The 22,652-nt window shown below is 41.9% G+C and overlaps 1 protein-coding gene across 16 annotated transcripts in view; it reads right to left on the bottom strand.

The window, feature by feature from the left end:
- tnika (TRAF2 and NCK interacting kinase a) overlaps nt 1-20,893 on the bottom strand; it is a 63,043-nt gene extending 42,150 nt beyond the window's left edge. For 9 of the 16 annotated variants that reach the window (XM_069710651.1, XM_069710646.1, XM_069710649.1 and 6 more), the window contains exons 1-2: nt 20,463-20,891; nt 7,834-7,899 (exon numbers count right to left, since the gene is read on the bottom strand). In XM_069710651.1, the coding sequence (XP_069566752.1) occupies nt 7,834-7,899; nt 20,463-20,519 (123 nt within the window). In that variant the 5' untranslated portion in view covers nt 20,520-20,891. Of the gene's footprint in view, nt 1-7,833; nt 7,900-20,462 lie in introns of all 16 variants that reach the window. The other 7 variants (XM_069710638.1, XM_069710637.1, XM_069710636.1 and 4 more) reach the window with 2 other exon arrangements.
- Nucleotides 20,894-22,652: the final 1,759 nt, after the last annotated feature.

The raw sequence follows: 22,652 nt of genomic DNA on the forward strand, positions 1-22,652 counted from the left end.
CACTAACAGGATAACCTACCGCCGAATGACTGTGTGCGTAAAGCTTGTTTATGTTTATTTGAAACTGACCCAGATTAACTGAAACACAAACTCACATAAACAGATGTATTGCACTAAATTATTATTTTTTATTTTTTTTGTAGTTTGATGTCAGAATCCAAACAGCTACATGACCCTGTCTGTAAAATGGCAGCTCTGTCCCATCATGACATTTGTCCACAAACTAAAATGAGTCACTAACTTATTTACACATGTTAATTCATTCATGCACTGGCTGACTAATTCACTCAGTTAGCCGTCGACCTGCCCGCTCCCCCACTTATCTCTAATTTAAACTGAAACAGCCTAAATGCCCTTAATGCAACAACTTCGTAGAACAAGAACATACAAATGGAGGAAGACAGAGTGAGAGTGCGCCCATGTGAGGGACCAGTACAGAGGAAGAGGAGGAGGAGGGTTAAGGCGAGGAGGCAAAGCGGCAGGTTCAGCACATCGGCATTACGCTCCAGCAGCTCTGGAGGTCAAACGAACAGCCGAGCTGATTTACTGTACAGACTGAAGGTGAAAGAGAGCTAGGAAGAAACAAGTGAGCGAGGGCGTGTAGGAGGAGGATGGAAAACATGAATTGAAGATGCATTTTAGATGGACAGCAGGAATAGATAACAAAAACAAGGAGTTAAAGGCTGTGGAAAAAAAGGAGATGATAGAGGGAGTAAAGAATAATAGAGAGAGGCAGTGCTGGTATAGCTTATTGATTTAAATATTGATGAGCAGTAGTTCACACAGGGGGGAAAAGCCTCATGTAAATAGTTCTTTACACTGCGCACTATCAATTAAAGAGTGGTGGATCTCACTGGGAAACATACAGTAGAAAGAGACAGAGTGAAAAAGGAAAACCAAAGAAAGAATGAGAGATTGTTATTGACATGAGGCATGGCTAATTGACTCTGGTTTGGGTGGCAGGAGTGCATTGTGGGTAAGTGGGGCATGTGGCCTTGGGGAAGACAAAGAGAGGATGTAGGCTAATGAACACACTGCCAGGTGTGAATGTGTGTGCGCGCGTGAGTGTTTCTATCTGCATGTGGGCAGAATGAGCACATCTGCTGTTCCCACAGTAACAGGCAACAGCCACGGTTCACAGTTCACTCATAAGGACTCCAGAGATTGAAGTGTGTATGGTTGTGTGTAGATACTCTTAACAACTTCAACATTCGCCCTATACACACCAGAGACATGAGGTAACAGGAAAACTCGCATGTACTGTACACTTATTATGGTGTGCACACAGAGAAACACATATCATCATTTTTTTTTTTTTTTTTTTTTTTTTTTTTTCGAGACCTGTAGGACTATTAGCTATTCCTTTAGCTTTCGGGACTTTTTTCTTAGCTCATGAATATTTGATATTTTGAAGAAACAGACTTTTCATCAGACAGCAACGAGGCTGCTTCCAGCTTCTCAAAGAGGATGTGTGCTTCTCTTTGTTTTAGTGATTGTAAATCTAATATTTTTGAGATTTGCACTGTTGATTGGGCAAAACAAATTTTAACTTCTGGATTTGTATGAAATAAAACAATAAACATGGCGACATTACCATACTATTTTATGGAAAACTAGTCTCAGTGGACTGGTGATTGATTAAATAGCTTAGCCGGTTCAGGTGTCTGCTGACTGGACGACAAAACACACCATAGGCACCGTCCCCACTCCATTCTTCACCAGACACGGACGTGACGGCCTTGAACTTGTTTCCATTTATTTTTGCTAGTTTCAACATTGAATTTCATCAGCTATTCTGACAAGCATATTTTTCACTGTGCAGCAGCATGATACATGGCAGTTAAAGGCAAGTATATCTTAACCTTAACCCTAACACAACATAACAACCAATCTCACAAAGGTTTGCAGGCCCAGCAAGGGCATTTAGTTGCTCACTGGTCAGTATTCACTACTTTCTGGCACTTTATTGACTTAATTAATTCAACAAATTGATACTAAAAGTCATTATTAGTTGCAGAAATATGGTAAATACGAGGGTGGATCAAAAAGTTCAGAGACTGTTCCTGTCACGCGTGAACAGTGCGCCTGCAGCAGAATGTGCACGGGGCAGGACGAAGCTATAACTACAATGAGTAAGTATGCCAAGTTTTGTTAATTTACCAACATCTGTAACCGAGCTTCACACATTGTTGTGACCACTCGTAATTTGTCCAGGAACATAAACAGACGGCGCACATCAAATTTGAGTTAATTAAGATAAATTAAATGGAATGCAATGCATACAGAGGAAGAAGGACTGCAGTATATTCAGTGCGAAATGCGATGCCAACCACTGATCTGTCAAGTTGCTGTTGAAGTATAATTTATCAATGTCTCTTTTCAAAGATATACAAAGTTTATATGCTTGCTTGATCTTCTTTCCTGCTGAGAAACACTAGCTGGAGGAGTTTAGAACATCAAACAAGAGGAATAAATGAAGTCACTCTATCTTCCATCCTTTTTTATATCAGGCTTTCTCACCTCATGCTGCTTCTCTGAGGTGTGTATGTGTACGGTTGTGTGTGTGTGTGTGTGTGTGTGTGTGTGTGTGTGTGTGTGTGTGTGTGTGTGTGTGTGTGTGTGTGTGTGTGTGTGTGTGTGTGTGTGTGTGTGTGTGTGTGTGTGTGAGAGTGTGCACACGTCCTATGTGTTGTAAAGGGGGATGGCTGTGGCGGGCATGCAGAGAGAAAAAAAAAAAATCTCCCATGGTCCTTTGCAGCTTGACTTCCAGCAGATAAAGAAGATACAAAACAAATAAAAGAAACGACTGTGAAGTTTTATTCAGTTCTTAAGAGGGCAGATGAGGGAGGAGGAGGAGAGATGGATAGGGGTGCTAAACAGGCAAGGTACTGCAGTTAGAAATGATAACGAGACACAGGCATAGAGAGGGAAAGAGAGAGAGAGAGAGATACAGATGTCATTGGTTAACGAGATGAAGTGTTTCTTCAAGGCTTAATCCTAATCTGCATCCCGTCTGTTTGTTTGCATTCCGAGACACCGGATTGTGTGGGCAACAAGATTATCCTGTCATCAGTGGACATGTAAGGTCGTAACTGCACACGCCTCCGTTTCGTGTTAATGGTGTCATCCGCTCATCAGTTAACCGAATTCCCATGATACGAAGACGCCATGCTCAGAAGACTACACATCACCTTCAATCCTGACTACATGAAACAAACATACACAGCGACATGAGGGCATGGCGTCCGCCGCGTGTTCCTTCAAACCCGCATTGATTTGTATACACATACACCAGTGCAATAAAAGGAAACCATTCAGCTGCTCTTTATACAGAGTCACAGTCGGTGAGCATACAGTATAAGAGCCCATACGGCCCTGGTCCCCAACCGCCACTGCTGCTACAGTGCGTGTGTCTTTCTGAGAGACTAGTGAATATTTAAAGAGTGTGTGGAGCACTTTGCCTGAGGAGGAGCAGAGTGGATGTGTTCTGTTCTGTCATCAGAGAGAAAAAGATTGGTCGCCTCCTTCCCACCTATTTGTACTGCCTCTCCGCTGCATAGAGACAGCAGCAAAGTCACGGAGAGAGAGAGAGAGAGAGAGAGAGCGTGCGCTCACAATAACACAAACATGGCAGACGGACACAAACACAGGAAATAGCTTATTGCTGCCAAAGCAAAGGAGACAGTCGATGAGACTGAATGTTTTCATGGTTCATAGGTTTGTGCACATGTGTGCATCAGTGCTGTTTTTCTATTCTTGTGACCGTGATATGATTAGTTGCCCTCTCGACTCGTCCTTGCATATATCAGGCAAAAAATTACTTCTCTCCTGGGAGTGAGAAGGAGCTGTGATTAATCAATTAGCCAATCAATAAGCCTGTCAGTCAATGAGTTGTCCTGTCAGTCAGTGTCTCAGCCAATGGATGGATAGGGATGGCTTTAGTTCCTTCCTCAGCTGTGAGGCAAGGAGAGCTTCCTCAAGTTGAAGAAGTGCAATTCCCATAAGCCCCATCAAATATTCAACGGCATCAGGAAAAAAAGAGGACAGAAGGGGGACACAGTACAAAAGCAGAAGCATGATAAAATTTTAAAAAAAATAAAAGGAGGGTGGAGGGGAAAGACGTGGCAAGGTAAAGGGAGGAAATACTGATGAGGGAGCGATGGAGAGGCAGATGATAAAAGAGTGACGACAGAGAGACAAAAGCTAAAGGAGGAAACGGAGAGAGTGGAAGATGAAGAGGGAGGAAAGTGGAGAGAGAATGTGTTTAATTATTCAGCATTACTCGTGTTCTCTATTTATGGCCCTTTAAAAGCAGCCAGTGGAAGCTATATATATACACACACACACACACACACACACACACACACACACACACACACACACACACACACACACACACACACACACACACACACACACACACACACACACACACACACACACTGTAGGCATAGGCTGCTCCCTTAAGTACAGCTCACAGGGGAAGTTTCAACCCAAAAAACAGGGGAAACAAGAAGAAAAACGTGATTACATATTGATAAGAGAAATCCACAAAAGCAAAGGATGAGAAGTGAGGAGGATGAATAGACAGAGGAAGCAAGACAAGGAAAAATAAGCACCATGGATATGTAAGATGAGAGAGGGAGACAGAGTGAGAAGACAAGCTAAAATTATCTTTTCACTGCGGCTACTTGTCTATCAATGTTCTTGGCCTAACAAGTTTGGTTTTTTTTGCTGACAGGCCAACGGCAACAAACACAACAATGTGGAGCAACTTTTCAAGACATTTTTTTTTAATTGAGATGAGGTTTTTAGGTGCACGTGGGGAAGGAGAAGAGAGGGATGGAGAGAGAGAGAGAGAGAGAGAGAGAGAGAGAGAGAGAGAGAGAGAGAGAGAGAGAGAGAGAGAGAGAGCACTGAGGAGCAGATCTGTATCATTTAACTAGATGGCATAATAGAATTGTTGATAAACCCGTTATCTCTTGCTCCCAGACGCACAGAAGTGCAGCTACGTGGCACATTACTGGCCTTCTATCACCAATAACATAAAACACTGTGCTGACCACTACTATCTCACACACACACACACACACACACACACACACACACACACACACACACACACACACACACACACACACACACACACACACACACACACACACACACACACACACACACACACACACACACACACACGAGGATGCGTGCATGGACAGGCATACAGTACACCTACATATCCCCAGCTTTATTATACATAGAGGACAAACTACTGCAGCAGTTATAATGTGGGCTTGTGTTCAAGTCACTGCAGAAAAACAATATCCCTGAGAACCATAACAACACATTCTCTGCGTTCTAATATCCATACTACCGTACCACTTAGTATGCTGGAAAAATATTTTGTATGTCCCAATACGCATGTTAAACGTAGTACGCCAAAAGGAGGATAAAAAATAAGAAGAGGCATTAAAAGGAAGAGGCATTAAAAGGAAGCCTACTCGTTTCAAATCGCATCCTTTTTCTTTTTACTTCAAATGTCGAAGATCAAAGTCTACAAGGTGCATTTTTAATGATGAAATGATGCATACTACATGCAACAGTACATCGCTTTTAAGGGTAGCTGCAGTGTATACTTTAAGTAAAAAGTAATAGTATGTGATTCGGGATGCGGGGATTGTTTTTGTGTTGTTTTCATAAAATGGTTGCGCTTGATTAAAGGTTAAATGTAAAAAATGCCAACTTCTCTGGAAATTTAGCTGTTTTTAGCTTTTATTCTTGCAACTTTCTCTCCATCCAACAGGCTTATTAAAGTTTCAATAAGCTCCAAAGTAGACGAACTTTGTTATTCACAGAAATGTTTTTCGACTGTGAAATGAAAAACAGTAAATTTGGAGCTTTAATTTTTTGTATTTCACATTATAGATAATAAAGATAGCTTGTGTAGGTTGTGGATATTTTTATGATGATGTTCAAGTTGTTCAACTGCTAAAGCAAACACTGGTGTGAAAGAAAATATCAAGGCACAAGTTGTTAACTTGCAGTCTATGATCACAGTCGCATCAAAGAAAAACAAACTGGCCTCTGGCAACTGAACAATTTGAATATATTTTTGGAATCAGAACGAGGAGTAAAATCTTTTTTGCAGCCTGCCTGACTTGTTACATCTGAGCAAAAATTCTAACTCCACCTGTGTTCACTCCACAGCACACTGGCAAGGGCTCACTGATTCAGATATGGGAATACCCCACTACAGCTCCAAAGCTAAATACAGACTGATATTCTTCTGTTATTTTTCTGATATAACAAGTGTTTGAAAATGATTTGGAGCCAAAGCAATTCCCGTTCACTAATACCCACCAGGCTGAAGGTCAATTTATCATCTCAGTGAGTCAGAGATTCACCTCCTCACAGAACGCTGATCCTCTTCAGGCAGGCAGCTTGCCTAGACGAGGGACCTCAACCGCACGAGAAATTTAAAATAGATGACATTTTAGCTCAAGTGACTCTGCTGCTCATCTGTATGTAGGAGTCAAATCTTTTCTAGTTTACGGCTGCATTTCTGCAGCACTTGAATGGCCCATGTGTTAAAATAACTACAAAGAGAAAAATCTGTGGAAATATAATTTCTTTGAGCTGTCAACTAGCAGCAGTAACAGAATACACTTTTATATGGACTCCATTATACACGGTGTAACAGCCAATCACAAACCAGTGTGGACCAGCTGTATGGGCTTCCGACCCAACAGGCCTGTGATGTTGCTCCAGGCATTCTGGGGCTCAGTAATGTATGGGACTGGCTGAATGTCAGCCAGTAAATGAGCCATGACTTTCACCAAGACAGCAGAGAGCCAAGTCAGCAATAAATGGATACACATAATTCTCCTGTTCTCTGTTCCTTCTGTGTTTTTTTTCCTCCTTTTCTGTCCTTTCCAAACAAGCACACATACACACGAGGTGGTTGGATTATTTCTAGAAGCATAGAAATGCATGTCTGACCTCTGTCTGACCTTTCATTAGATCCAATCAGCTGTGAGAGCCGGTCCTCTCCATCACCACCTGACCTTGACTCTCTGCTCCATTAGACACACTCCCATCATGCACAAAATACATGCACTCGCAGGGGCTTCCACATGGAAATGCGGTCCACTTATTTGAACATACACTGTTTAGTCGCCTCTAGCTGGAAGAAACACGAGTGACACGGGCTGATGCCACATCCTGCAGAGCGGCAGGATAAAGCAGCAGAGTCAGGAAAAGGAAGCAAGGACCAGGGAAACGACGGGCTATCATGGAGGGGAGAGGAAGCTCAGACAGTGACATGGTTGGAGAGATACTGCTCAAACAACTGCGGGAAACAGCTGAGACCATCTGACAGCAAAAAAGCTCCAACCGCAGTGATGTTACAATAGCAGACTAACTTAGCACACACACTTCCTGTGTTTCAGAGAAACACATCCCCCTACATTTCCTCATCTAGAGGGATAAATACACCAATGTAGAGATATAAAAAGAAGCATAAACACAGTGGATAGAGAGAAAATGAAGGGAAAAGAGTGAGGGAAATGTCCTAAAAGTAGATTTATGTGCCCCAGATTCTGCTTCTCCTCCCTGCATTAGAGTCTCCTTTACATTCGCTCCATTTCTTTCCAGCTGGTGGGCTGCTTTTAGCCCCCTGTATTCTTTCCTGTACTCCGTTTCCTTCAATCACAATGCACACTTCTGCTCTTTATTCCATGGGCTAGTTGGAGAGATAAACAAAATGTGAGCTAAAATAGGGAAGTGTGCTACCACAATGACAGACCAATGTGTTTCAAAGTCTCTTTATCTTACCTTGTACACCTGGCCATAGGTGCCATTTCCTACCAGCTCGACCAGCTCAAAGATGCCAGCGGGATCCTGTAAATGCAAAGAAAACATAGCAGGATGATTAGGATTCATGAGAAAGTGATCAATCATTTAATTTTAGAACGCAACGAGGTACAGTGTACCGTATGTTTTTGTACGTGTCTGCTTTATACAGTAATCTCAAGTATTACAAAGCATGACGTTCATTTTGTTATACACGTGTTTCCATGGACAGGACACCAGCTGGTTCAACCCTTTGGTGGGTGACGTGCTGAAATAGCTCAACAACTACACGGCAGATTGCCAAGAACATTTATTGTCCCTGTGAGTTGACTTTTGCTGTAGTGCCACCCTACTGGAAGGATTGTCATACAATTTCGTACAGACCCTCGAGTTTAACTCTGGATGAACTGTAATGAATTAAAAGGTTCAGTGTGAAGGATTAAGGTGATCTATTGGCAAACATAATATTCATAATTATGTTTTCATCAGTGTGTAATCACCTGAAACTAAGATTTCTTGTGTTTTTTTGGTTGTTGTTTTTTTTTAACTTCCCCTTCATATCTACAAAGAAAGCGAGTCCTCGTTGACGGAGCCTGCCATGTTGCACCACCATGTTTGGATGTGTACCCTCTGGGAGAGGTTTGCAGCCTCTTACACACTTTGAAAGGGGACGATGTTAGTCCCAAACTGCAACCTGACCACGAGATGTCACTAAATCCGACACGCTGCTTTCAGTAAACCCCCCCAACGTCTTGCTTTTAGCCAGCAGCATCATTTTTAATTGTCTAATACTTTGTTTTGTAACCAAATGCATGCTAAACGAACGGCGTCCCCGCCAGCTGTTGACAAACTAAACTGCAGCAAACCTGCCAAACATCAGCATGTTCACTGGGTTATTGTGAGCATGTTAGCCTGCTAACGTTAAGTTGGCCTCCCAGAGCTGCCAGCACACAGTAGCTGTACATTGAGGGTGATTTTTTGTGTGTGTGTGTGTTTGTTTTGTTTTTTAAATCCATATCACAACAGTGGGCATGCAATCTAAACTGTGCTGATAGTTTAACTCAGCAGTGATGTCTGGCTCTTCCTACTGAGCTCTCCAAGTGTTGATACAGTGGTCTGAAATGCAGCACCGGATTGTTTTAGACTCGCATCCAGGGTATGTATAATAATAATAATTTAACCCCGCAGTCGCAACACGGAACTCAACGCATCTCTGACAAGGAGCAGCTCGAAGAACAGAGCAAAAAAACCCAATGACCCCTGCAAACACACACACACACACACACACACACACACACACACACACACACACACACACACACACACACACACACACACACACACACACACACACACACACACACACACACACACACACACACACGAACACCTCCCCCTTCCTCTCTGCCGCATGTTGCTACTGCATTCCAACAATAGCTGGTATTCACCCTCTTCTTCCTCTTCTTCCTCCTCTCTCTCTCTCTGCTCCACCAGCCAAAGTCCATCTATGTCTCTCATTCTTTTATCTCCACTCGCTGGCTTTCATTCCTGACAGTGTCCAGGACAAGTCCCTCTTCCCGCAACGCTTCTCTCATTCCAACAGTGAATGAGTTTCCAGAAAACACTGGGGCCCTTTTACCAACTTCTACCATGTCGCTTTTCTCTCCCGGGGCGTCCTCACAATGAACAAGTTTGGTAAATGTTACCATCCTTCATTTTGGGTCAACCATTCTCAGCTTTATACCTCAATCTTTCTGCCAGAAGAATGATGACTATGTCAGAGCTAATCCCAAGACATTCATACGCACAGTGTCTGTAGCAATAAACAAACAAGAATGTGGTCTTGTACAATGATGGCTCTTTAAATTCTCACTATAAAAGCTTGGAATGTGGATTACAATATATCACAGCCAATTCTACTGTGTCAGCTAAAAGAAATATACTCAAATACAAAGGAATTTCTGTTAGTTTTGATATTTTTTTACTTTTTTTTTTAAGTGGTTTTAACAATATCATAGCCAGGAGCAACAGAAGACATATAGAAATGAGCTAATCTAGTCAGGGCATAGCTAGAGGCTTATTTCATTGCTGAGTCACCAAAATAAACTGCACTACTGTGTCTATCTACACTGGGACTTGTGCAAGAGAGAGAAGAGGCTATATGACACCATACCCATTTTTCACAGACAATTCCCCTTTCAACAAAGAATTGTTTTATTTCCTTTCTGAAAAGTGACAGACTCTCTTTCCACCTCAGTCTCATTTCACTTAACCCTATCACCTCTTCTCATTCACAGTCTGGCCCAACCACACTTTTGTTTCACACTCTGGTTTCTAACTGTCTGCACTTGACATTCATGTCATGCCTGTGAATTTTCAGTTGAACTTGCAGCAAACTTTGCAGGCATACCATGCGGATCTATGAGTGCAACCACAGCACTGAGAAGAAAATAACACGGAATTATGGCCGAATGAAAAAAGAAAGCTTCAGTGCATTTCAGTTAGAGTATAACAAATATTTACTGCATGCTCAAGGTGTTTGCATACTGTATATCTTCATAGAGAATACTTTTGTAGTCTTTGCCTTTCCTCTGTTCTTCACTTTCAGCTCTCCACCTCCCTCTCCGTCTCTATATGTTTGTTTCTGTTGGTCTCAGCAGACCTGTCAACCTGTCAGCTGTTTCTGAAGACAGGGCCTTGTGCTTTTCTTGCTCTCGCCTTCCTTTTCCTGTACTTTCATCCTTTCTTCTCTGTTTTGTTCTGCAGACGCAGACACGCATGCACTTTCCCTCACATACAATCACACACACACACAAACTCATTCTCTCGCTCTCCGTCTCAAGTACATCCTCCCGCTGTCTCGCTCTCTCACACTCTCAAAATCACACACTCACACACCAGGGCAAAAGCACACTCCTACACAAGGGCTACTGTTCAAATGTTCTAACGAGTATGAGTGGGCACAAAATGATGTGTCTAACTAAACGCGTGTGTTTGTGCAAAAGAGAAAGTCGAACCGTGAGTCGCTTTGAACAGTGCAGACAGCAGCACTCTGCAAGCAGTGCGATTGCCTTATGACCAGGGCTTTAGCTTAAGCAGGTAGATTTTTTTTTTCTCCTTTCACTTCCTTTTTCTCTCTCCAAGTGTATACATGTGTTTGTTTGTGTGTGTGTGTGTGTGTGTGTGTGTGTGTGTGTGTGTGTGTGTGTGTGTAGCCGGGTGTTTGACAGCTGCGTGAATTTGCTCTCAGAGCTGCATATAAAGTTCTGACAGATTCTCCCAAGACACATCAAAGGATGCTTGCTCTCCCTTTCCCTCTCTGTATACACACACACACACACACACACACACACACACACACACACACACACACACACACACACACACACACACACACACACACACACACACACACACACACACACACACACACACACACACACCAGAAACATTCAAGAAAAGAAGAAAAGAAAAAGAAAACCATGCACACAAGAAAACATGCAATGCTGTAAATGTATATGCATATAGGAACAACAAGGACCGGGAGACCCATGATGCGGGCATGCAAAAGCCTCTCCTGAATGCACAGCATGCGGAATGAATGCTGTGGCTAGAAAAACAGAGGCTTTTTGCTGCTCCAGTTCATACATGTCCTTAGGTTCTCTGATGAAAATATAGCACGATATCATTCATATTTTATAGGCCACTAGCAGAATGAGCTCTCAGAAAACGCCAGCCTTTGTCAGGGCATCTGCACGTGTGTCTGTGTGTATACGTGTGCACGACTGCATGTCCGTGGTTTAGAGTTTCCTAGGACTGGAGCCATTTTGCCCCCTCCCCCCCTCCCCTTCCCCTTTTTCTCAATTTGTTTTCCTTCTGAGCGTTCACCAAGGTCACATGACTGCCACATGACCTCACTGGTGGCCGATGAATCATGGTGTGCGTCTGCATGAAGATGCTGAATAACAGTAAGAGATTAAATATAGCGAATAACACAACAAAAAGTGCTGAGAAATGGAAGAAGTGAGAATCAACCAATTGCATTGTGATGTAAAAATAAACAGACACGCATAATTTCTGCAAAACTTTTCAGAGGAGGTCTGCTTTAACTCTGATGAGAGTGCAGTTTCTTATTACTTTAAACACCGGTGACATGGTTTCATAGCAGACTAGACATCTGAGAATTTTCCAAACTCACAGAAGACCACGACTTCCTTCATTTTCTATAAAAGCATTCATTGCAATATTTAAAGCATGACACTGACTCATCATAGATGACTAATTATCATATTTTTTGGGCACACCTGATACAACATACGACAAAGAACTTTTCTACTAACTTCATGAATATACACAGACAAAAACAAATCCGTTTTGCCGTTTCATCTGGAGACTGGGACTTCTGGGTTTTGTTCACAAGTAAGTTGAAGTAGGATTAACTTGGAGCACAAGAGCAGTGAGATGTATGTAGCAGTGGACCTGCTCTTTTTCTCCAAAAAGGGGATATTGGTCAATGAGCAGCTATAGGCCATTAATAATGGATTTTAGAGTGCAGGGCTGCAGTTCTTGTGAAAGCCACTTTACAACATGTGAGGACTTTTACTGACTGCATCCATTCTTTCGGTCCACATCCTAACCTTAATCCTCTCCACTACATTCCTAACCTTAACTCTTATCCAACCAAAAGCTTCAGATGTAACCTTAATGCAAAAACCAGGAGAAAAAAAAAGAAGACCAAAATCCATCTCCATCACATCTGAAAATGCAGGTGCAAACACAATCAATCTGATTAGAAAAAAATGCATTCAATGGTGATATGGTCCACAAATGATTCGGACACATATACATATCCTCGTACCATAATGGATTACAGTTGCTGAGATATCAATATTTGTCAGCAACATAATCAGGAGTGCGAGTCCTCGTCCGATAAACACGAACAATATCTATAATGGCTCTGTGGAAAGCTATCTCTATAATCCTGCTATTGTGTGTATTAAGCCGTTGGTTCATTGCTTTCCGATTGAGAAAGCCGACTATTTAATGTTAATCATTAATCGAATGTCACTCGCAAAAAGAGATTTTGCCACTTCATAAGAAACAGTGCAGCACTCTGAAGCTTTGTTTTGTTGTCTTTGGCTGACACTCAGCTTTCTGATGCATTGTAAGTACTTCCATTTATTACAACAACTGATGTCGGTACTGTTTGCGTGCTTGCCAGTGCCACTCCTGCTTTAGTTTCTCAGATAATGCTGCAAAACTCAAGAGCTTCAACTGAAGGGCAAACACGTGAAAAATAAGTAAACCAAACGACACTCCTTCTGTTATAAACCATTTTACTTTGTACTTTGGCGTCACGTCTGAAAGTCTACATGTGTTTCTGTCGGCCCGTCTTTGTCAGCCATGTCACGTTTAACCACGAAAACGGTGCGACTTTTAAAAGATCAAATAGTATTATGGGGACAGTAACCTGCATATCAAAGGGAGGTTTTATTAGCAGGAGCATGACATGTATTTGCCACAGAAGATTTTGTATCATATCTATCTGTTACAGTTTGTCTTAGCAGTTTAGCACCACATTCCTATCTACACTTGTCACACTGAACACGCATAAATACACACTTTAACTATATCAACATGTGATATATGAATAAGCAGGAGATAGGAAACAAAATGTAAGACAGACAGGGAAAAACACATCTCTCAAAAGTACAAACACCAAGGGAGCAATAAGTGATATGAGGGTTCCACTAAAACAAGTAAATCTGTGCAGGTTCTGGAATCTAATCAATGAGGTTATAGTCACAGTGGAACAAATTGCTGAAGGGATAAAACCATAATCTCAAAACAAACTGCACTCATTAGACACAAAAGAACAAAGCAAATTGCTCTTTGTGAGTTCATGAAAAGAACATTTTACACCTACATCACATTGATACTACAAATAATCAACCATCCATCTCATTGTTGACAAGCCAGACCACCAACACCAAAAGTCCACAATATAATATATTCTATTTATGTATTTACACTACAAAGAAAAGCAGCAAGTCTTCACATTTGAGAACATAAATCCAGTAAATCCTTGGCATTTTTGTCTGGTAATGAGTTTAACACTTAACTGATTAACTAAGTGATTAATTGTCTCATCAACACTGAAGTTACTTTGTATAAATTGTTTCATTTAACATGTATTCTTAAATTTGTAAAAAGAAAAATCTATATCTGCTCAGGTCTTTCAGTCAGTGTGTTCATTGTGCATTCCTGTCACAACAAAGCAAGACTGAGCACTGAATTTTCTAAACATTCTTCACAGTGAAGTTAAGTTATGACTTTATCAAGCAGACCCAGGCCTGAAGTAAACATCATTTATACTGTGGTTCTCCTTCAGCATACTTAGATGCCCGATAGATGGAGTTTGCTACAGAGTGGTGTCATTCCTGCAAGAAAGTAATTACAATTAAAATTTCACTGATGTATATTTCTTTATAACCAATGGCTCAAATGATTACATATATTGTGACGTGTAATGTAAAAGATGTTACTCAGTGGGCAGTTTCTATACAATCTGTAGAGTATTTTAGCCTCCTTAAACTCATTGTTTTGGTTTTGTTGGCAAAACTTTACTGTTTTTATTCACTCTCACTGCTCATATTAACCTACTCCCCGGCAGGTAGCCATTTAGAGTAACAAGCTGCGGAGATCAAATAGGTCTGATAATCAACTGAACACTGCCTAGCAAACAGCCAACAAAGTTAAACAGCAGCTAACAGTACAGCATGTAGCAGCCGGAAAATTTAAAATAGAGATGAAAATAAAGAGAGCGAATGTTGGTCAAAAAACACTGTTGCTTTGTGTCTGCTGAACAAAAATACACAAGTGTTTGCCAACAAATTCGTCATATAAACTGCATAAACGGACCCCTGTTGTTTTAAATCTTAATCTGCTGACTCAAGGTAGACAAAAAACAAAACAAAAAATCTATGAATGTTGCTTTAAGAGTTGATTCCGCATATTTGTTGTAGCGCAATGGTATTTAAAACACTTAGATCAACTGGGTTTATGCAGGATAATGATGACTACATGAGACACTAAACTAATCACTAATAAATATTCTTTGAAAACTCACTAAGGCTAATTCTTGTCCTGATTTTATAGGCCTACCAGTATATCTATAGCTTATCTTTTTGTGCATTAGACAGCAGCCAGGTGAGTGCAGTTAGTGTCTATAGAAAGTGAATTTCAGAAAAGTGAGGTGGATTAAATTAGAGACCATAAGAGGATAATGGGAGTCATGCTGGGGCTGGGTCTGTCTCATAAAACCACTTACACTTAAAAACAGGGCTCACCACTGCTTGCTTTTACAAGGAGAGGCCGCGGTAGCCTAATTCCCAGTACGTCTCACCCAGACATGTACAGTACATTAACAGGAGTCAACTCTTAATCACAGATTTACAGTGTGCTGAAGACGATACACGCAGTGGGGTTTGTTCTGCGACGCTAAAGAACCCATCAGGTCGTCGCCTCACACCATCCGTCTCTGCCAGCTTGTCATCTCTCACACCTTTCCCTGTCATCTCTTCGCCCGTCCCTCCGTCCCCCTCATCATTCATTTTTTTCTTCTCAATTTTTGACCTCCGCTCTCTCCCTCTGTCATTTCAATCCATCCGTCTTTCCTCCCTGCCCTAAACACAGCGGAGGGATTCAGCTCCAACCATGGATCTGTTTCCGTGCACACGTTTCCTTCAAGCACTTCAGAACAAGTGTGAGTGTATATTAGTGTGCGAGAGAGGAGAGAAAACAGCACGTTGTGCTCTGCATACTCATGTTTAAATGTATCCCTAAATGTCTTTAAAGCATGCTGCAATGAAATGCACAATAATTGAAAGTTAAAATCTAGAGAATCATAGCTTTTGTGTTTTTTATGTTGTGGTATCATCTTTGTTGATTGCTGTGCTGTTGATGCTAAGTGCTTCCAAGAAGTCATTTGGAAACCAGAGAGTGTGGCTGCTGTACTCTGATGTCTTTTTCATTGAATTTCATTTTCTTTGCCTGCTCAGAAATTATGCACTGCAAACCATAGCTGTTGCTGCTGGAAATATCAACCACATCACTTCCTCTGCATGCGATAAGTTTCCCAGGAAAACCTGAATGTTTCAGATAACAAATCTTTTCCCTGAAATAGTATTTTCTAAAATCAGCTAACTTGCAGAAAGGACACTTGCATAAAAATATCCGCAACTATTAATTTGATATGGCAGAAATTTCACTTAAAACACCTTAAGCATTTAAAAGCAAGCATTTAAAATACGGTTTCCAACATAATATAATTTACAATTTGCTTCATATAATTTAAGATCAATTTATTGTAAACAAATAATACAATCCAGTCATCAATGGATACTCGTATGAAAACAGTTGGTGAATAATATAAAAAAAATATATATACATTTTTAAGTTATAATCAAATTCTATAAATTAAAAAAGTAAGTGTCCTTAAATGTCCTTGTAGTGAATTCAACTATATATAGTCAGTTATAAATCCTGTTATATATATATATATATAAATATATATATTGCCATTAAAAGCTAAATAGAGGGGCTTAAAGTAAAGTCAAATTTTTAAGCACACCACATCAATTCATACATGTTAGCACTTGTATGGTTGAGAATTAAAGACTTAATGCAACTCCACAGTGACTTGGGGGGGGGGAGAAAATAGGTCAACTAGAAGCAGGCAGGCAGAGTGGGAGGGAGGGTGGGAGGGAGAGGGGCATTTCTCAGCGACAGACTGCCATACAGTATATAGACTATTCATGAATAAGCTCTGTGTAAGCCTTGGGCACTGCTGTGGCCCCGTTACTATGGCGCCCATGGTGAGGGGCCGAGGAATGCGGCCTTACTGGGCAACGGGGATAGGGAGGGAGAAGCTCGGGAGTGGGGTCTTTGCCTTGGACTACTTTAGTCACTGGTCACATCTCCACCTTTAAGCCTGAGCTCAGCCTCTGTTGTTTTCTTCTTCACTCTCTGCTCTCTCTCTGTCTCTCAGTGTCACTCCAAGTCTCTGTAAGCTGCATTCATCTTCAAACCTCCTGTTTCCCTCTCCAGCTTTCTCTGCATCTTTCCCTGACCATGTCACCATCCCTTCATCCTCACCTGCTCTCTCTTTCATCTCAGATCTCACACCTGAGTCCCTGCACAGCACATTAGTCTACCGCCACTATACCTGTGTGTGTGTGTGTGTGTGTGTGTGTGTGTGTGTGTGTGTGTGTGTGTGTGTGTGTGTGTGTGTGTGTGTGTGTGTGTGTGTGTGTGTGTGTGTGTGTGTGTGTGTGTCAGTGTAGCGCTGTGGCTGCACTTCCTGCTGGTTGACCATCTGTTATTCTCATCAGCTGACTGGATGAGCCCGTGCTTCTGATGCCTCTGACCTATGTGTTCGCGTCACTTTACATAAAAACCACTGTCTGTGTAAAAACCGCAGGCCTCGTGCCGCCTTTTTGGCTGTCATTGTGTAACGCGTTGGAGTGGTGACATCTCTGACCCTGCTAATAAGTCTGGCCTTTTCTCACTCAAGTGAGACACGCCGCACGTACTGTATACAGGTGCTGCTGGGGGTGATGTGTGATAGACACCAGCAAATGTCTCCGAAAGGCGTACGAAAACAGAGAGAGAGAGAGAGAGAGAGAAAAAGAAAAAGTGAAAGTGAAAAGTGCAGAGAAGGCGAACATGAAAAGACACTTCTCTCTCCCCTATACTTCCCACATAGCGTTTGTCTGTCTCTTTGTATCAATATGCTGAAATATGTTTGTCTCTGTCTCTGTGTCTGTGTGTGTGTGTGTGTGTGTGTGTGTGTGTGTGTGTGTGTGTGTGTGTGTGTGTGTGTGTGTGTGTGTGTGTGTGTGTGTGTGTGTGTGTGTGTGTAATGGTCGAAAGAGCGAGGGAGCTACGGCCCTGGACCACCCCCGACCATACGGACACAAAAACACAATGCACTATCCCATGGTCACCACCAATGCCTGTATTATAATCACCTCCCACCCCCCTCCCCACCTCCTCAGAGCCAGCTGACCTACTTCCTGTCTAGCCAGTCCAGTGGTTGACTGTACACTCATCTTAGACTGTGGGTTTGTGTGTCTGTTTTGCTGCTGTGAACAGACACAGGAGACCTTGTTCATGTGGATTAATCTCACTCGTGATGTCAACACATTTTTTGTTGTCATTAACTACAAGTTGTGAAACACACTTATGGGAGAAAAGACAGGCCGGTCAAATTGCTACCTACAATTGCGACACTGCACCCTCTTATCATGCAGGTTCTACATACACAACAGACACTAAAAACACAAACATCCAATCTTTACTTCTTTTTAAGTAGCTTTGGGTTTGGAAAAATATCTATTCAAGTTTGGCTTGTTTCAACTCTTTTTTGAAGCTGTGTGACATTAAAACTGAGTGAAATAATCAAATTCTATTCCATCAAATTATCCATTGGATTTCCACAGAAATTTAAAATAAAGTTTGGCTTTAAACAAAACCTGAGTGCACAAAAACAGTTAGAAATGAGTGACTTGCTACTTTGGCACCAAAGAACCTTTGAGGACCGTTCTCTTTCTGATGATAATAAGCCAAAATTGTGTACAAACATGCATGAACATAATCCATAAAAGAGTTCAATGATTATGAGATTTCTCACATATTCACTTAAATACATGACCAGGCCATGTAAAAACAAACATGTGAGCATTTGCCCATGTATGTATGTGTGTGTGTCCTTGTAGCTGCCGCTGAGTCACAGAGAGATGAGCACTTAAAGTCATGCCTGTGAAAGAACAGGACATACATGGGCTGACTCCCAACGAACTGGAACTTGGACTGGAACTTGCCTCCTCTTCGTCATTCCTGTTCAGCTCGCCTGCCTTTTGCAATCTCCCCGTCCTCATCTTCCTCTTCTTTCATGTTCTTCTTTCATGTTCTCCTTTCAATTCTGTCTTTAATTCTACTCTTTCACCGGGTGAAAACGCGTCACATGTAAACCTCAAAAGTAGTGTTTTTTGGGGGTTTTTTTTGTCGACACTTGCTTCAACTCCCGTGTGAACACGTTAGTCTTCCTGCAGGCAGTTCAGGGAGGTGGGCACGGAGAGATAATGCTAAGAGACAGAGCTGCTGGCAGATAGACTGGGGAGCTGCATTCAGTCAGTCAGACAGACAAGATGCTGAAAAACAGGTGATGAAATTGATAGAAAAAAAAAGAAAGAAGAGGAACAGCATGCAGGTACATGGATGAGCAGCTGTGACTGAAGCGGAAACCGAAACAAGCAAACACAAAGGAAATAAGACAGAGAACAGAACTAGAGGTATAAAAAAGGACATGTGGTCACAATCGAACAGACAGGAAAACAGGTCAATGCAGACAGGCATACAACAACTGCACCTTATGTGTGTGTGTGTGTGTGTGTGTGTGTGTGTGTGTGTGTGTGTGTGTGTGTGTGTGTGTGTGTGTGTGTGTGTGTGTGTGTGTGTGTGTGTGTGTGTATATATGAGAGAGAGAGAGAGAGAGAGAGAGAGAGAGAGAGAGATGTTGTTTTGTCTCTCAAAGCAGCAAACAGGTCTTTAGCTGAAGCCCTGTTCTCATGTACAGCATCCCTTAACTTGTATGCCGCTGACTATCCGCTTGGCAGACACCCACACATTAGAAACACACACATAATGCCCAGTGAAGTGAAAACATGGGTATCCACGCATAAACACAAGCGCAGGAGGCTGTTAGTGTGTATGTCTGTCTGTGTGTGTGCGCGTTGTGGATGACAGCACATATAGGATGAACAAAAGAATTGCAGCATGCAAGGCTTCAGCTGTGATTGAAAGTGGGCTACAGTGACTACAGGTAGGTAGGTTGGTTGGCTCTCTCTCACACACACACACACACACACACACACACACACTCTCTCTCTCTTTCACTCTCTGTCACACACACACACACACACACACACACACACACACACACACACACACACACACACACACACACACACCCGAGCAAATTGAACCAAAAACAGCAAGAGGAGGAAACTAGTTTAAGAGGAAGAAATTCTGGGATCAATTTGGTCTGAAAACAGTTTCTGTCTCGCTCCCACAACACAAAAGCCAGGTGATTCAGCAGTGTGTGGTAGAAATAGCTTAAATTCCACTCTGAATCCGGGCTGATGAGCCTATAATAGGCTGGCCAAGTGAAAAAAGATAGAAACCCCCCCCAACACCACCACCCCCCCATCCAGGTCAGCAAAAATCACAGCTACAACCTCATTCAGCATCACACACACCATCAACCTTGCTGTTACTGACTCCAGTGAAGATAAGGCATCAGATGCACGTGCCAGCTGTCATTGTAGTTTAGTGTCTATATTTAATTTGGTCTATATTTTGACACATTGTGGCGGTCCGTCTCCCACACATCCGCCTTTTGCAGCCTCCTCTGCTCTTCTGCCGGTTGTTATTCAGGGAGCACTGTCAGGTGCACGGGAAGGAGGAACGCGCGCGCGCGCGCGCACGCACGCACACTCACACATCAGTTTCTTATATTTTCATTGAAATTATAGGTCACACCATCTTACCCTCAAAGCGGATAGGTCGATTTCGTCCAGACTCCGAGCCGGAGAGTCACTCGCCATGATGGAGGACACACAAACAAAACGCTCTCTGTTGCCAGATATCCTGAGACGGCCTTTGCTGTCACGACTGTGTGGTCTCCTCTGCTGCTCGGTCTCTGCTGTCCCCCACTCTCTCGCTCTCTCGCTCTCTCTCTCTCTTTCTCTCCGACACAGTGATGTCTCCGCGGACAACAATATAATATCGGTCCCGTTGTAGTCAGCAGCAGGACGTGCCTCTGGCCGGGAGCGCACAGCTAGAGCGCAAACGCGTGGTGGATTGAAAGCGAGAGCGCCGTGCACATCAGCACTTCCAGGTCCATGTCTGCGAGATGTAGACTGTACGGAGAAAGGTGAAGCTCTGCGGAGAGTGGATAGCTTCTGGTGGAGCCACTGCTGTGACAGCCAGCCAGTAAATATACAGAAGGAGGGAGGTGGGAGCGCAATACTGCCTCAGCAAACCACGCCTGTTACCGGGCGGGGTTTGCTCAGGCAGCAGGGACTCCCAAACTTTTTTCTTCCCAGTGTTCCGCATGCTTTGGAGCAGTTCCTTTTTTATTGAATGACTGATGTCACTTTGCATGTTATATATTTAAGAATGTGAGAAAATGTTGATCAAGAAAGAAAGAATTGAAAACAATGGTATGAACATATATTTGTGTAATACCTGCAAGCAGTTTACATGTTACAAAATAACCAGAGCAATCTAATATCAAATCCAACCAAGGACAACAAAGCAGCATCCAACAGACAGTAAAAAAAATTAAAATGCCACACAACACATTTTACAACTGGTTCCACTGACTAAAGAGTATGATCCATAAACTGAACTTCATGTGTACAACTGAAGGGGGGGCCCCTTAAATCGCTCCCCACCAGTTAGATTTAAATTATTCCATATAATTCCTATCCTTACTATGGAAGAGGAAATCACCGTTGATAAGAGTGTAAAAAACGACTGAGGAAATAGTTTGTCTGCCACTAAAAATACAAAACTTCTGTGGGTTTCTGGAACCCTAATTCCACTTTAGGAGCTAATAGATTTGCCAGAATGCAAGCAGTACAGAGAGGAAATACTTTTTAGTTCAGCAGAAAAAGGTGGAGTTATCGATGTTCATAAAAGAATCAGGTCTCAACTATTTACATTATCAGCCAAAGTGTGTAACACACCTATCAGTCCACCGCAGTATACTGTCAGGTTTTGCCTTGCTTAGGGTGTGACCAGTGTCACTGAAGGAGGCCATGTGGAAAAGGTCATGTTCAAAGTTCAAAAAGTGATGGAATGTCAAGTCCATAAAACACCAAAAGTCAATGTGAATTTCTATTAAGTAATGTCAATGAGCTACTTACAAACTGCAACGTATTTGATTTAGTCAATTAAACTGACAAACATATTTTTATTTAAGTCAGCAATGACAATTCCCATGCAGGAACGACCTATTTCTGACTTCTCACACTCAAACACGAACAATAAAAAGACCCTATTCTAACAAATCAGGAAACGTGTTGTTTCAAGCTCAAATGTGTTTATCCATTTCGAATTTACAGCGCACCTCTTTCCATAGAAAGGGCGAGGGCTCTGGCATTCAGGTTGAGTGACAAATAAAAAACAAATTCCTAGGAATTTAGGAATGAGCAGTTAGGTTTCCAGGTGAGACATCTTTCTCTGTGTATTTAATGCGGGAGTTTCTTGGTTATTATAAAACAAAGTTGGCACAGATAGAGGATTCAGTCAGACCTCATTATGTTCATAGCTTCCAACTGTATGCTCAGCAAGTTAGGCAAGAAAATACAGGAAGAGTTTTCCATTACACACACTTCTTAATGTTGGGTTTATTATGGGTCATTTATGTCATCACATACATCTGCCTTCCCTCCTGTAGTCCCAATCATTAGCTTTTGCATTTTACATTAAAGTTAATTAAACAGCAAAGACTTCTCAAAAAGTCTTCTAGAATTCAACTAGAATTAAGATACTCAAATAAGAAGAAACAAAAACATTTTCATATGAATTCACTCACCTTTTAAGCAAGAAAAAAATATAAATGTATTATTTATACAAAATAAATAATTAAATTGCTCAAAAATCAATTACAAACTTAATTTTGCTGATTATATAAGAAGGGAAATTAAAAATATGATTTGACTAAACAGGTT

This window comes from Brachyistius frenatus, unplaced genomic scaffold, assembly GCF_029030835.1.
Source record: "Brachyistius frenatus isolate BFR_SWC_R1_liver_20210118 unplaced genomic scaffold, ASM2903083v1 Contig_93, whole genome shotgun sequence".
In the NCBI taxonomy this organism is placed as follows: domain Eukaryota; kingdom Metazoa; phylum Chordata; class Actinopteri; family Embiotocidae; genus Brachyistius; species Brachyistius frenatus.